This window comes from Equus caballus, chromosome 4 (genome assembly GCF_041296265.1).
Source record: "Equus caballus isolate H_3958 breed thoroughbred chromosome 4, TB-T2T, whole genome shotgun sequence".
Taxonomy (NCBI): Eukaryota; Metazoa; Chordata; class Mammalia; order Perissodactyla; family Equidae; genus Equus; species Equus caballus.
In genome coordinates, this window is record NC_091687.1 from 78701512 (window position 1) to 78716786 (window position 15275).

Genomic DNA, 15275 nt, shown 5'->3' on the forward strand with positions numbered 1-15275 from the left:
GTCAATAATGAAGACGGAGGCTTCATTTGTGTCATACTGGAGACAGGAAAGCATGGGTACAGGATTTGAAGCAATAAATCAAGTTAGAAATGCTGAAGTTCTTTCTCGGCGTCTAACTTTGCGCAATTCGGTTTCTCTCTTTGCTCTTATTTTCTCTACTATTAAAATTTAGGATAATACAACTTAAATGTTTATAAACCCACTTTAAGACAGAAAAAGTATGACCTTGAAACACAAAGTGGAACTATAAAAACCTGCTGAACGCGTTCATTAATTTAAATACATGTTCCTGTCTATTATTATGAAATGCATAGTTTTGTTTGTACTGTATTTGGGTGACCACAAGTCAACAATAAGGTAATTCACAAGTAAACACCCTTGCCTCAGATGCAGAGGCAATGAAGTAATCAGACCAAAATTTTTACTTTCATCTGACTTTCTCAACTTAAACTCAATGCGCCCTTGCTTTTACACAGTAGGATTCAGGACTGAAGACTTGGCTCTTTAAAAACTATGAGACAGGCACACAATCCACCCACCAAAAACTCGGGGAAGGTAAGGCGCCCACACCTGGGAAAGCTTGGCTGCCCTTAGAGTTGAAGATGGCGTTTCTCAGAGTCAAGGCAGAGTTAACACGCTACCTTCGCTTCAATGACTGAATTCCTTTCTGTGTATTAGTCAGGATGTTTTGCTGACTGACTGTCGGAAATCTATAGGAGGGCAGGTTAGTTTACACACTGTCCACTTGCCATCGTAGTCGCTAACACACGCAAAAGCCTTAAAAACGCAGGCGAGACTGAAAAACTTCGGACAGACGATGAACAAATCCCAGGCGGGTAATGGACAAAGTAATAACTCCTCTTACCTCCTGATAGAACTTTTGCCCCCCATTAGTACGTCTCCTAAGGGATCCATGCTACAGTTGGAGCTCACCTAAGCCTGAAAATAACAAAGCTTGGTTCTTCCCTCTGACATTCAAAGGTGCACACATCAGACACTGCCGCGGAACCTTCCGGGTCTCTACGGCTGCATTTTGATACAGGAGAGACATATTTTCGTTCTCCTTTCAAAATGCACCTTGCGAAACACGAACCCGGCTGGGATCTCGGAAAAGGGGAGGAGGAAGAAGGCTCGGAGAAGTTGGCAGCTGCGAGTACCGGGTTCGGCGGAACCTGCCGCGTGGGAGGGTCCAGGAGGCTCCCCGGGGGCTGGTTCTGCTCCTGCCCGTGGCTGCTTCTGTCCTCGAGCGTCGGAGACCGGACCTGGACAGCGGCCGCGACTGTCCCCCACCTGCGGGCTGGGCTGGGGCTGGACGGTATGGACGCGGACCTGCAAGGAGCGCGCGAGACGGAGGAAGGCTGGGAGGCAGAATCGGGAAAGGGAGGCGCAGGGCAGCGAGGGAGGGAAGGAGGCGAGAAGGAAGGAGTGGTCGGGGTGCGGGCGGGGGTGCGGAGGGGGTGGAGAAAGCCGCTGGAGTAAATTTGGGGCCGGACCAGGCAGCGCCCGGCTTTTAACCTGGACAGTGGAGGCGGGGGAAGGAGCAAGAGGAAAGAGGAGGTGTGTGGGGTAGGGTGGGTGGGGGGAGTTGGAAGCAAATGACATCACAGCAGGTCAAAGAAAAAGGGGCGAGCGGCAGGCACCGAGGAAAGTAGGGCGTTTGGCCATTAGGAGCGCGAGCCCAGCCTGTCCCGGAGGGACCCCGGCGCCCCAGAGACCATGCAGAGGTCGCCTCTGGAAAAGGCCAGCGTCATCTCCAAACTTTTTTTCAGGTGAGGGGGTGTCCAGCTGAAGCTTTGGAAGGACACGTGCCCAGGAAAGAGGAGGGCGAGTATGGGCTGGGTTTTGGGGAAAGAGGAGTAGTTTTTAAAAAGATGCGCTATCATTCATTGTTGTGGAAGAGAACGTGGATTTTGTGGAATAAAATAGAAAACAAGAAGAGATAAAAGAATAAACTGAAGCCCATTGTTTGCATAGAGAGCCTTACCTTAACACCAAAGACTTAACTACTTGCAACTGAAAGTCATACTCTCAAGACCCATGTGCTACTGTGCATTGTTGTCTTAGACATTTCTAAGAAATTTATGAGTTATAAACTTGTTAATAAAGACTCAAGTTTGGTTCCTTGTTTTCCCCCCTTCATGCCTTGGAAACTTAGATGTTTTCTTGGCACACAGACAACAATGCCATGCCTACCTGTAGCAGGTGCTCAGGAAACATTTGTTCACTGAATTTTGAACTTTTTTGGGGGAGATGGGTGAAGTGGGTAATATGTGCTTAAGTTAAGTTTTTATTGTTATGATACTGAGTACATCTAACAAGTATTTGCTGCAATTCCATTATTCTTCCTTTTAAGAATGAAAGCAAATCCTTTGAAATATCTATCCTGTTTTAAAAAGCCGATTTTAGAAGCTATAAATTTTAAAAGAGGGGTCAGAATTATCATGGAAATGCAAAGCCATGGGACTAGACTTTTAATAAATGGTACTCTTATCCTACTTCGCAAGCGATGAGCCATAAAAGCTTGCAAACTTCATCTAATGAGATTTTTAAAAATAGAGTCTAAGTTCAGAGTCTTAGACAAAGTGTAATTAGATGTAGCATTTCATGTTTGAAGTGTTCTTTGGATACTGTATCTGCTTTGTTCCTGTTAAACTTGTAGGAATGAATGAATAGGTACAGCTCTCCCATGGGGTATTGCTTGACTCATAATTATCCAGTGAATCAGCATACTTAGGTATCATAAAAGCCAAATATATTATAAATATGCCCATATGTGTGTGTTGGGAAGGGACTCAGCTTTCACATCATTCTATAATTTATTCTCTCCATGTGCAATAAGCCTGGAACTCAGGTGCTAAGGAGAGGCCGTTGGCCGTTGAAGGAGAGCTCCTCCCTGTGGATGGGAGAGCACCTTGCTCTTTGGAATTAACCCTTTGTGTTGATGTTTCCAGCACCTTTTGTTACTCCATCTATAAAAACTGGATTATCTGTTGATCTATTTTCCTACTATTTTCTGAATCAGAATGCTAATTGGCATAAATTGTAGACTTTTTAGTAGAGCACTTTGAGGAACCTAAATGCCAGTTGGTCTAAAAGTGCAGTTTTCAGAAGAATGAATATCCCATGGCTACTTCTAAGTACTGAGTACTAAGAAACTTTCAATTAGCTCATTGTTGATTTAAATTAGATCATTGTTGATCTGTTGAAGTTTCTTTTTTAGCAGATCACCTTATAAATTTTAGTATAGTTTAAAAATGCTCTCAGGTTGATTTGTAAGAAAAAATGTATTATAATGGCTACTAAATTTCTTCAGAGCATACTCATTCCTGTTCTCCAAACTATTTCATAATAAGTTGCTCTAAGAATAGGTGTATTTAAAAAAGTTCAGTTCCTACTATTTATAGGAACTGACAATCACCTAAAGTATCAGTGATTATAAACTTCCTTCTGGGTTGTAATTCTGAAAGGATAAGAAATTTATTTTCTGCAGTGGATTAGACAATACTGCTTACGGATCACAGGTATTAGGCTTTGGGTTCAGATTATTTTGTTTCAAATCCCGGATCTGCTACTTAGTAGCTGCGTGACCTGAGGCAAGTCCCTTAACATTTTTGTGTTTGTGTGACTTGACCTTTAAAACTTGGAGACTATTAAGATCTATGTCAAAGGGGTTAATCTCTTGAGAAAAATGAATGTAAAATGTTTAACCCAGGAAATGTTAGCTGCTATTATTATTATTATTATTATTATTATTATCAATTACCATATTTTTACGTTCTTTATAATACCACATACCTTGTTTATATAAGATACTCAATTCATCTTTGTTGAATATAATTTGTGACTATCAGTCTGTCTATGCAATAAATGGGCCTGGATGAGAATTTAATTTAGGTAAAATCTCATCTGACGTGGCCTCACCAGATATATAGGAAAAAAGTCATATGCTTATATCCTATGTTGTTAAATGTCTTAGAATTTAACGTTCTGAATATGATCCCTTCAGTTTCAGAGTCATAAAAAAGTGAAATTGTTCCAGTCTGGGTTATAGATTATATTAAATATCTCTTTCATTGTTTAGGTTTTGTTATTGGAGAAGCTAGTAGAGTGGGGAAGATTTAAGTACTTTCTTAATTTTGCATGGGTTTCACAGCAAGTACAAAATTTGAAAGACATCTGAAGTGTCACAATGCTTATATATATATATTTTTTTAAATAAACATAATCTAAAAGAGAATTTTACCACAAAATTTCAGAAAGCTTATGGATATCATAGAAAACAAGTACATTAACTTAAAGTTTTCTTGAAATAGGAAGGTGTTTTTAAACTAGAGGTGATATATTTGCATAGAATTTATGATTCATATACCAGTGGGAATAATTTACAAATGTTTACCAACAGAGATTATGTTTTTCATTTTTGAGTAATTTTTCAAGTTTATATTTTCCGATAACTTTGAAGGTAGTTATTTAGTTTGTTCTCTCTCTTTTCTCTTGTGTCCTGAATTTCCCATACTCTGTTTAGTTGTTAGATTGTGTATCAAACCATGTGTCAGATGACACTGCTTGAATTTTGGTCATGGTATCCATACCGGAAGTCTAGATCTATACTTGAGAAATTGTCAGAGCCCCACAGAATCCAAGGATACAGTGTCACAGATCTGTTACAAGACTGGACATAGGGCCCCTCAATAAACTCCACAGGTAACTCTCAAGTAAGACCAAAGAGTAAATAGTGCTAGGATCTTAGGTGGAAATTGAGCAGAGAATTGCATATTGTAAATCTCAGGTTAGTAATAAGACAATTTAAGATATTTTTGTAATTATTAAACACAAAGTAATGAGAGATTTTTAAACAAATATGCTAGAATTTGTTCATCAGAATGGGTGTGGTGGATCAAAATAGCTACCAATGAAAGCTAAACGCTTATTCTAAACATTCTACCTTTGATCAAAATATTTTTGGATTCTCGTTATGGAATTACCTTAAAAACAGTATATAAATTTCTTCTCATAAATACATAGTAGCTTCATTACTTGATAGCCATTATTTTATATTCCTAGCTTGCTTTAGATTAAAAGTCATCTTACCCAGACCAATCAATTGGACTTACTTCTAAATGAGTTTTGATGATATCTGAAAATCAAATCTATCCTGAAAGTGTAAAGATTTTTCATCATAGTTTTCTTTGTTAACAGCCAAATACTACTTAAGTTTAGGTATCATTTAAAAAAAATGTACTGCAAACTTTAAAGTTTATTGCACATTAAACTTTATTGCGCATTTCCTAATGAAGGGAAACATAAGTGCTTTGAGTAACAGAAACATAATTACAGTATGTATATTATGAAAGACCCATAAAAGTGACAATTCTGAAGAGGGACCACGCTTATTTGGTTATATAAATTATGGCATATTGTAAAAAAAATCCATCAAAATGATTTTATATTTACATTTTATTTACATGTTTGCAAAGCATGAGGAAATCTAAAATTATGGCAGAGTCATAAATATTTTTGCAGTTTGTTAGGGGTGTTCATAGAAATCTTGCCAAGGGAGACCAGTTAACTACTCAGATAAGAGTCTAGTCCTTTCTTGATCAATACACATGCGTTATCTCAGCTTTGTCTCTCAGATGGCTTAGACTATCCAAATCAAAAGAAACAGATGTGTAAAACAGATGGCCAATATCAGATGCACAATTCATATTGAGAATGTACAGCTGCCAAGGGTGCCTGAATACCATGAGTCCACTTTGTCAGTCAATGGGCAAATGCCATGCAGTGAGGACCGTCAGGGGTTCCATGCACTCTCTTGGCTTTGTCTCCTGTAGGAATTGGAGGAGGCTACTTTTGGGACAGTGGCCCCTCTCTCTTGGATAGTGTTGCCTGAACACTGACAAACGTTGATTCCTTACACCAGTCCCTTAATGTTCCTTTCTATCCATCCGCCTTTTGCTGATCATGTTTTGTTATGATACAGTTCAGATTTTTCAATTTGGGATATGTGTTGATTTTGATTGGTTTAACTCCCAGAGTACTAAAAGTACCTCCTTTGCACAATACGACTAAAATTGTAAGTATATATATTTTAATATATAAAACATATGTATATATAATTTTCTTTTTGTTGATTTTGCTAGTTTAAAAAATTCCTCCTTGGTTTAGAAGTGTATTCCAATAGTTTTTATGTAGTAGTTCTAAATATTATTACTTGACTTTCCAGGAGTATTCTTACGTAGTTATAACACAGCATATGGTGTAGCTTTACTATTCAATTCCTTGGTAGGGAGAGAAGTGGAATCTATTTTTGTTAACTGCCTCATCAATATTTTATGTTTGTTGTGACAATCAAGATATCCCCCAGAGCCCACTGATACACTAGGGAAATCATGGTTTTCCAGTTTTCCGTTTATGTTCTATGGGAGGAAGTAGGATTTCGTGTGATAATATTGAGTGCATAAATGTTGAAACTTGTTTAAAAGGCTCTTAAATGAGCACCGCTATAACATGTGTTATTGTTAGTGTGGTTTCACAGGAACCTGTAATTGCAGTGCGATAGAGCTACAGGATAAGTATAGGATTGCAAAACCATCAGGGAAGAGTGGTAACCATTTAGCATGCAGCTGTCTGTTGTTTGTCAAAACTTTAAAAATACCTTTGACTCAGCAGCAATTTGGGCAATTTTGATTCCACTGATTCCTGACGCATCTATGGAGGACGCTTCCCTGGGGCAAAATCCCTGTGGTGCGATGCAGTCAAGAGGGGAAAACAGATCATGATAGAGATCTGGTTGTTTGGGGACCCTGATTGAAGGTTTAGTTTATAAATGTAAGTGCTTTATCATAGAGCAGATCCTTACTATTCCAGGTGCTTCTCTTCGTTCCTAAAAATTTACTTTGTGGTTGTTTGAGAGTGAAATTAGCATTATAAAGTGGCTTTCCTATTGAGCTATGTGTCAGCAAAGAGCTGAGGCTTCTTTGAGCAAAAAACCTGTAAAAATTCAGATTGCTTGTGTAGAGAATGAATATATTCTTACAGAGCTCTAAAAGATCTGGTTTCCACAGCTGTATCCAAGTCACAAGACTTTTTGAGTTTGCCATTTTCTGTGCAGCTCCATTAGCTTATTCTGTCGTTCAACATCAGTGACTGTTTCAAATTGTAAAGCCCTGATGTCAGGGCCTTTACTTTTATGACTTGTTTAATGTAGTATTCAGACCATTTCGAGGCTCCTGCATGTAATGGTTTAATAAATATTTCTTTGTGGTGATGATGATTCCATGGTGATCAACCCCAGAGACTTACAGAATTGTAGGTTGATGACATTCGTCAGTCGTGTAATGCAACGCTGTTCTGATAAAAAGGGGTCGAAGGAAGCTGGACCGTGGACAGATTTTTAATACTTAGAACAATTATTCCATCAAATTTTTCTGGTGTCCCTTTATGGTCAGGCCTTAGCCTTTGTGGGAAAGCCTCCTTGCTAAATTCTTTCCTCATGGGGTAAAGAAATGATTTGAAGGGGGCAGGCCTGGTGGCACAGTGGTTATGCTCGCACGTTCCGCTTTGGTGGCCTGGGGTTCACCGGTTCATATCCTGGGTGCAGACATGGCATAGCTTGGTGAGCCATGCTGTGGTAGGCATCCCACATATAAAGTAGAGGAAGATGGGCACGGATGTTTGCTCAGGGCCAGTCTTTCTCAGCAAAAAGAGGAGGATTGGCAGCAGTTAGCTCAGGGCTAATCTTCCTCAAAAAAAAGAGAAATGATTTGAAGATTTCTGCTAAGTCATTCTTGTTAGGATTCTCAGCCCTGAAACTGGGCTTTACTCTGATATAATCAGAGAGTACTCCCGTAGATTGCTTCAAGGAGCTGAGTCAGAGCAGTACTTCCTTTGTAGGTCATGATTCAGAGCACTTTGGAGGATGCCCTGATTCATTTATTCACCACCTTCTGTGTTCCATGTGAGGCATTAAGGAGACTGAGGTGGACAAGAAAGAAATTGATGGTGCCTTCTTGAATGAATTCTCTGAACCCCAAAGTCTCAAGGGTTTATAGAAACGCTCTATGGGGCATCAAATCCAGTCTAAGGCTGGTTAAGGAAGGCTTGCTGGAGGGGTGACTCTTGAGTTACACCTAAAGGAGGTCGTCCAGACAAACAGGGTGGGGATGAGTTAGGAAAAATCTAAACACAGAGGCAGCAGACTGTTTGTAGGACTAGCAGCAAGAGTGAGCACAGCACCTTCAAAGAATTCAGAGAAGTTCCCTGTGACTGAAGCGTAAGATGTGTGACACAGATTTGTGGGAGATAGGTCTGAAACACTAGGAAAGGCCAGATAGTAAGGAGCTTGGTGAGCTTTGTTTGGCCTTTATCACACTGGAAGCCATGGATTTCAAGCAGGGGAGTGACATGGCAAGTTCAAAGCTGTTGCAGTTTCTTAAATGATGAACTGAAAGAGTGGCAATAGTGATAGAGTGGAGGAGATGGATTTGAAACATTTAAGGGGTAAAATCAACAGGTTTGGTAATTGACTAGATGTGCAAGGAGAAGGAGAGCGAAGCATTGAGGATAGTGTCTAGATTTGCTGACTTGGGTCACGGGATGGATGATGGTGAAGCTTAGGAGTGAGGAGATACAACAGGAGAAGGAGGCTGGGGGTCGGGGTGGAGGCCTATGCAGACGCTCTGCTTCCTTTTTAAATAAAAACGAAGATGCATATGGCTCAAGGCCAGGTAATATGGTTAGTTGAAAATATATTAAAGTGATTTAGAGCTTTAGATAAGAGATACTTAGATGTCTGAGGTGATAGAATTATAAATACTTCCCTCACACTGTTCAGTCAAGTCCAGGATGGTATCTAGGAAGAATTTAAAGTATCCACTTGTTTGGCTTCATTGTGGTACAGAGTCACCTGAGAGCATGTCAGGAACAAGTAGCTATGTTCTGGGGACAGCACTGGCTAAATTCTACTTAGAAATTCTCCTTAGAACCCTACTGCTACCGTCCCTTCCAAACCCATCAAATGATGTCTCCAGTGCCCCGACCCTACTATAACTTCACTCAAACAGTGGGTTTTACCCTCTGATTTTTATGATCATAGACATTCAAGGAGGTATGAAAACCTGCTGGGGCTTCAAGTTTTGTCTGCCATGATTGAGTAGGTAAGAACACACCTGCTATCATGAAATTTTTTGGTGTGTGTTGAAAAAATATTCTCATGACTCTTAAGAACTTCACAAAGGTACCGAAGAATTTCATCTCGTACCAGTCAGACCAATATGTAAAACTTAAGCTTAATAGGCAGCATCCTAGAGATGCTGACAGCTGTGTTTAGAGGTGATTCAAAGGCCAGACCTTGGAGCTGCAGTATTGGTTATGGGAGCAACAAGAAAGTGAAGCCCCTCCTGGCCGGGATTGGCAATCCCAGATTTAGAGGCAGCATATTGGAGAAACTATGTAGGAAGCTCTCTTTGCACATTTTGTTTGTTTTAAACATCTCTATGAACTCTGGAAAATAAAGCCACTACAATAAAGCTTTGCTTTTCCAACCAAAATCCATTGCTATACTTTAGATCAGGAGTTGGCAAACTTTTTCAGTGAAGGGCCAGATAGTAAATATTTTCAACGTTATAGGCCACGTGGTCTCTGCCATTGTGGGCAAGCAGCTGGAGACAACATGCAAACTTGTGGGCATGGCTGTGTTCCAATAAAACTTTATTTATGGGCACTGAAATTTGAATTTCATATAATTTTCACATGCCACAAAATATTCTTCTTTTCAAAACATTCTGTTGCAACAAGCTTCAGAATACCCAGCTTTAAGATTACTTAGTTTAAAATAAAGATCTAGAAAAATATTTCAAGGTTCATAAGTAATTAATATTATTGTATTTAGCAATTGAGTAATTTTAAGAGAAAGTGAAACAACTAGACATGCAAAATGGACTTTTCAGAAGAAGAGCAAGTAGTGGTTTAACAGATATTAGATAATTTCCAGAATACTTTTGTCTTGTAGGAATCGATTGACTGTTTCTTCTTTACTTCTTTTTTGCATATACATCTTTTGATGCATCCTTCAAGGCAGAGGCTCTATCTTATCCATCCGTGGGTTCCAGCACCTGTCTGACTCCCTGGTGCCTAGTAGGCCCTTAAAATATACTTATTGAATTGAATAAAACTTGACAAATTCATTTTATGGCTATGCTTTTAAACTTAATTTTTGATGGAAACATAAAAATTTGCTTATAAATATAAAATTAAAAAACTTTCCATTTGGTATTCCAAAGATAAAAAGTCTAATTTTGAATAAAAATATTAGCTGTTTTACCAAATCTATGTGTATAAAATAAAACAGGAAAATCTGTTTCTTTTGCTTTCTTGTGGAGTTCATGGAACTTTCTAGGAAAATTCCAGCTTAAGTTAGTACACTATTATTTTTCTTAGGAAGATCAATGATAGGCAACTTTATTGAAGATGTTCCTGTACCCCTGAAATATTTTTCTCTTTGAATCTCATGAGTATTCAGGATGACTGACAGTTTAATTTTAAACCAGATTATTAAAATGATTATTTCCAAATTTTCTTTCTAAATATATGTACCACAATTTAGTCTTTAAAAAAGAATTCATTTTAGTTTTGTACCTATGAATACATTTTTTCAATAAAGTAAGTTGACTGACCAAATACTTATTACCAAAAGAACTTCTGCCTTTCAACTCAAAGATAGACTTGGCTTCTAAAAACTCATATTAGCCTCTTTTTTCTTTTATTTGGTACCTAATAGGGTTACTCTCTTCCATCCATAAAGGTCAATGTATAGCTTGAATATATGCTCTGTGAATTGCACAAAGCAAATAAATCTCTCATGGATTAATTTGATTATGGCGTGAACTTGAACCAACATCATTAATACAGTTAGACATTAGGTATTTACATAAATCACTTAATTCAGAGCATAAAATTTATAACTGCAATGAGATCTAAAAGTTTATTCACTGTTTTAAGAGTTTATAAAACTGATGAAATTAAAACTCAGAGGTAGCCATCCCAGTAATATCAGAGCTAAGTTTTTATGTGATGTAATTTTATTAACTGGAAAGACAACCATTATAAAATGAACTCATTAATGTAAAAGTAGTAATTTGGAAATACAGCTGTTTATTTATTTATTTATTCATTCATTCATTCCTGCACATATGCATGCATTTATTCAGCAGAAATGTTGAGTCCCTGATATGTCCCAGGCATATAGTGGTTTGAAGACTTAGAACACATCAAAACTTACTGTGCATTCTAATTATTCTTCTTTTACTGGAATTTTCACCTTAATATTCTTAGTGATAGTTTTTCTCTTTGGAACACAAAGCCCATCATAACCTTCTACAGGTTTTTCCCTTACTCTCTTTAATAAAGGGGACCTAAACTTTTTATTGATTTATGAAATTGACTGAATAAAGGTCATCTCACATAATAAAATAAACTTTTCTAAAGCCAACGATATAATTCCTTGACAGCAAAAATTGCTTGATCTATTTAAAACAAATTTAAAAATACTTCCTATGAAATGTAAGCCTGAGATCTTTACGTTCAGAAATGTGTATTGGATTTAGTTCTTGAAGACAGTCTTTGGATCCACTGAGGTGTTAACTTGGTAACTTTGCAGCCTTTTTGAACTCATACAAGGGTTTGTTGATTTGGCTGTTTCTGCTGCCGCCAAAGGTAGCAACACAACTCTTGTCTTCCCCGAGTCACACTCTGTCACTCCAGTCACTATTACTGTACCGTAGAGTCAGATTCTGGGATTAGTAGACATGTATAAATTATTATTAAAAAATAATGAGCCACCAAATCTGCTGTTAATGAAAGTTTGATCAAAGTTTAGTTATTCTGTTGCAAGGGAAATCTAGCTAGAAACAGGATTGAGAAATTCTTTAGGGAAACACTTAAGCTCTTAAAATTAGGAACTCTTACTTCATAATTAACAGTGTTTTATATAGCTTTAGAAAAGTGCTTCTCATATTGTTGTCTGCCAACAACCTGCTCTAAATATATATCTATCTTAATTATTACATTCAAATGATGTACATATTTTAAATATTATATATTCTTATTAAATATATGTATCATCTGCTCTAAATATATGTACATATATATGTATATATATCACATTAAATATGCAAATTTCTAGATCCCATTCCATACCTACAAAATCAGAATCTCTGAGAGAGGGCAATTACTTTTTTTTTTTTTACATTCCTGATGATTCTTTTTGCCTACTAAAATCTGAGAACCATTAGAACAATCTTAAGAAAATGGGTTTAAATGGCCCAACTAGTGCTTCTCAACCTTAATAAAAGATTGAAAGACTACAGATTTGAGGACAAAAAACAAGATTCTATTACTTTATCATAAAATGTGGAATATGGAGGTGATTCCATCTTCTCCCAGCTCTATTAATCTTCTCTCTTCTAACATCCTTCTTTTTTAACTTTAAGTTGCAAGGAAGAGAGTTTTGAAAGTTCACCATTTTTCAGTAAATTAACAACAGATATATAAATATAGTTCGACTTGCCACAGAATTCAAAATTTCCTGTTAAGTAGTTTTTGAAATCTGCAGTTTTGCCGTCTACCACTTCCTAACATTTACTAAGCACTTTCCATGTACCAGGGGTTAAACATATTATTATTCAAACAATTTTAGATGGGTTCTACATATAAGAAATATATGGTTTAGAAAGATTAAAGAGTTTATATAAAGTCACCTAACTAATTACTGTGAAATCAAGGTGTGAACTTAGATTGATCTAAATCCAGAACTCTACTCTTAACCAGTGCATCACATTATCCAAAAACCTAGAATAGAATTGGTGAATTATGTAACTTCATTTAATTTTGTATATAGGTTTCTTAATTTTCTTCTCTCTGAAATTTATTATTTTTGATACAAACCTTATAAAGATTATTTTAAAAATGCATTAGACTCAGTTCTTCTTGGAAGAGCCAGAAGCATGCCCTCCCATTGTCGTTTTGCGTAGGTCCATGTGACAAGCTACGTGGGGCGGGAGGGATGAAGAGGAGAAGATGGAGAGTAGGGAAGGGCATTGTCTTAGGTTAACGAGATCTGGAAAATTCTAAATGTCTAGTTGAAGATTGAAAGATGTGGTCAGCCGAAGCAGGCCAGTAGCCAAACATTGTCACACAGAAACAGCTCAGTTGCACAAAACTTGACCCAGACTGCACTTCTTATCCTGATTTGTCCCATCCACGTACTGGTCATCACCCTTCATTTTTTCCATTTTCCAAATCTAGCTTCTTGTCATTTTCCACCTCGTCAAACCTACTGAGCAAGGCTTTCTGTTGAGTTTTGCATCTACTCTTCTTACTGTACTGACATCACTGCCTCAGCTGTGTTCCAGGTCTAATCACTTCAATTCTCTCACCATTGCCCACCTTCTTTGGTGTCCTACTGTGATCACCACTCCCCAGCTGTTCATCATTCCTGTCATCTGTTTCTCTATGTTTACTCTTATTCTATTTCTTGGGGCTGAAGGAAGAGGCAGTCACCTGGCAGATGGTTCTTTAATTTGATGTTTGACACTTTGTGTGTGTGTGTGTGTGTGTATCTATCTATCTATCTTGGATTTTCCCAGTACATTAATTTTTATGATTTTTTAATAATAGGGGCCTGCCCCATGGCCAAGTGGTTGAGTTCACGTGCTCCGCTTTGGTGGCCCGGGATTTCACCGATTTGGATCCTGGGTGTGGACTTGGCGCCGCTCATCAGGCCATGCTGAGACAGCATCCCACATGCCACAACTAGAAGGACCCACAACTAAAATATACAACTATGTACTGGGGGGATTTGAGGAGAAGAAGAAAAAAAAACAATAATACTTTTATGAGTGAATCCCAAGTTCCAAATGAAATCTACCTTGGAACTGCAATATATACAAATGAAAGTGACAATAAAAGACAGTAACCCCTTCATAAGTACAAAGGTATAGTTAACCTCCTGCCCCCCAATAAGGGCTGAAATGATTATGTAACATTTATGCACAATTTTCTTAGCCCTACCTGCTTACGTTTTTCACAATGTTATGTTTCTGAAATGGAGATGCCTCTTATACTTGATGTCAAAAGAAACTTGTCAGCCATCAAGCCCAGGAATAAACCATAATATGAGAACTTAACAATACATAGAAGGGGTATATTCCTGTGACCTCAGTTGAGTTATTTTCATTGGTTGCACCCCACAAGGTTGCCTTTTAACTTAAATTTAGTTTCTTGCTTGAAATTTCTTGAGAAAGATTACTCTGTGATCTAGTTTTGAAAGAAACAGTTAATATTTAGTCTGAAGGTTGTCTGGCATACCAAGCACTATAATTAAACTAGAAGTTGACCAAGCTCAGCACTTCACTGTTCTTTGAAATTATACTGCCTGCTGTACAGGTGAAGGTGTATGAATGCAGCTTGTCACTGTAACCCTGTTCATAGCTGTGATTGATATTCATATCACTCAATAGCCAAGAGTGATTCAGGAGAATATTTTTGACCTGAATGTAAAGAAGGCTTAGAGGAAAATTTCTTTTCTTTTCTTTTTTGCTGAGGAAGATTCACCCTCATCTAACATCTGTGCCAATCTTCCTCTATTTTGTATGTGGGTTGCTGCCATGGCGTGGCTGCCTGTGAGTGGTGTATGTCCTCACCTGGGAACTGAACCCAGGCCGCCGAAGTGGAGTGCATTGAACTTAACCACTGGGCCACAGGGCCAGCCCCAGAAAATTTTAATTATGATACTGAAGAAGAAAGTGGTAAGTGATTGTGTGAATAAGCATATAGTATTGAACACGTCTTTAAAAAACTGTATATTTAATGTTTATTTATTTATTTATTTATATTTTTTTGAGGAAGACTGGCCCTGAGCTAACCTTTGTGCCCATCTTCCTCTACTTTACATGTGGGATGCCTGCACAGCATGACTTGATAAGTGGTGCATAGGTCTGCGCTCGGGATCCAAACCAGTGAACCCTGGGCTGCCGAAGTGGAGCACACGAACTTAACCACTATGCCACCAGGCCAGCCTCTGTATTACTTATTTTTGGAAAGGCTGTTCTTAAATTGATGGTATCTTGTAATCAGTGTCACCTTATTGTTGCATAAGCAGGGCAAAGTATTGTAAAATCATGATAATATCGTAAGCGGCTTGTTATGATTCCCTGGAAATTGCACAACTCCGTTATGCTGGGATGAAACCTGTGCAAGCTGATAGGCCAGAGATA

General features: G+C 38.0%; 1 protein-coding gene across 3 annotated transcripts in view; it reads left to right on the forward strand.

Moving 5' to 3' along the window:
• Positions 1-568: 568 nt before the first annotated feature.
• Positions 569-15275, forward strand: part of CFTR (CF transmembrane conductance regulator) — a 167171-nt gene continuing 152464 nt past the window's right edge. The window contains exon 1 of one of the 3 annotated variants that reach the window (XM_070264278.1): positions 569-1315. Coding sequence is in view for 2 of the 3 variants with exons in the window: in NM_001110510.1 (NP_001103980.1) it covers positions 1717-1769 (53 nt within the window). In the remaining variant the exon portion in view is untranslated. 3 annotated transcript variants of the gene reach the window in all.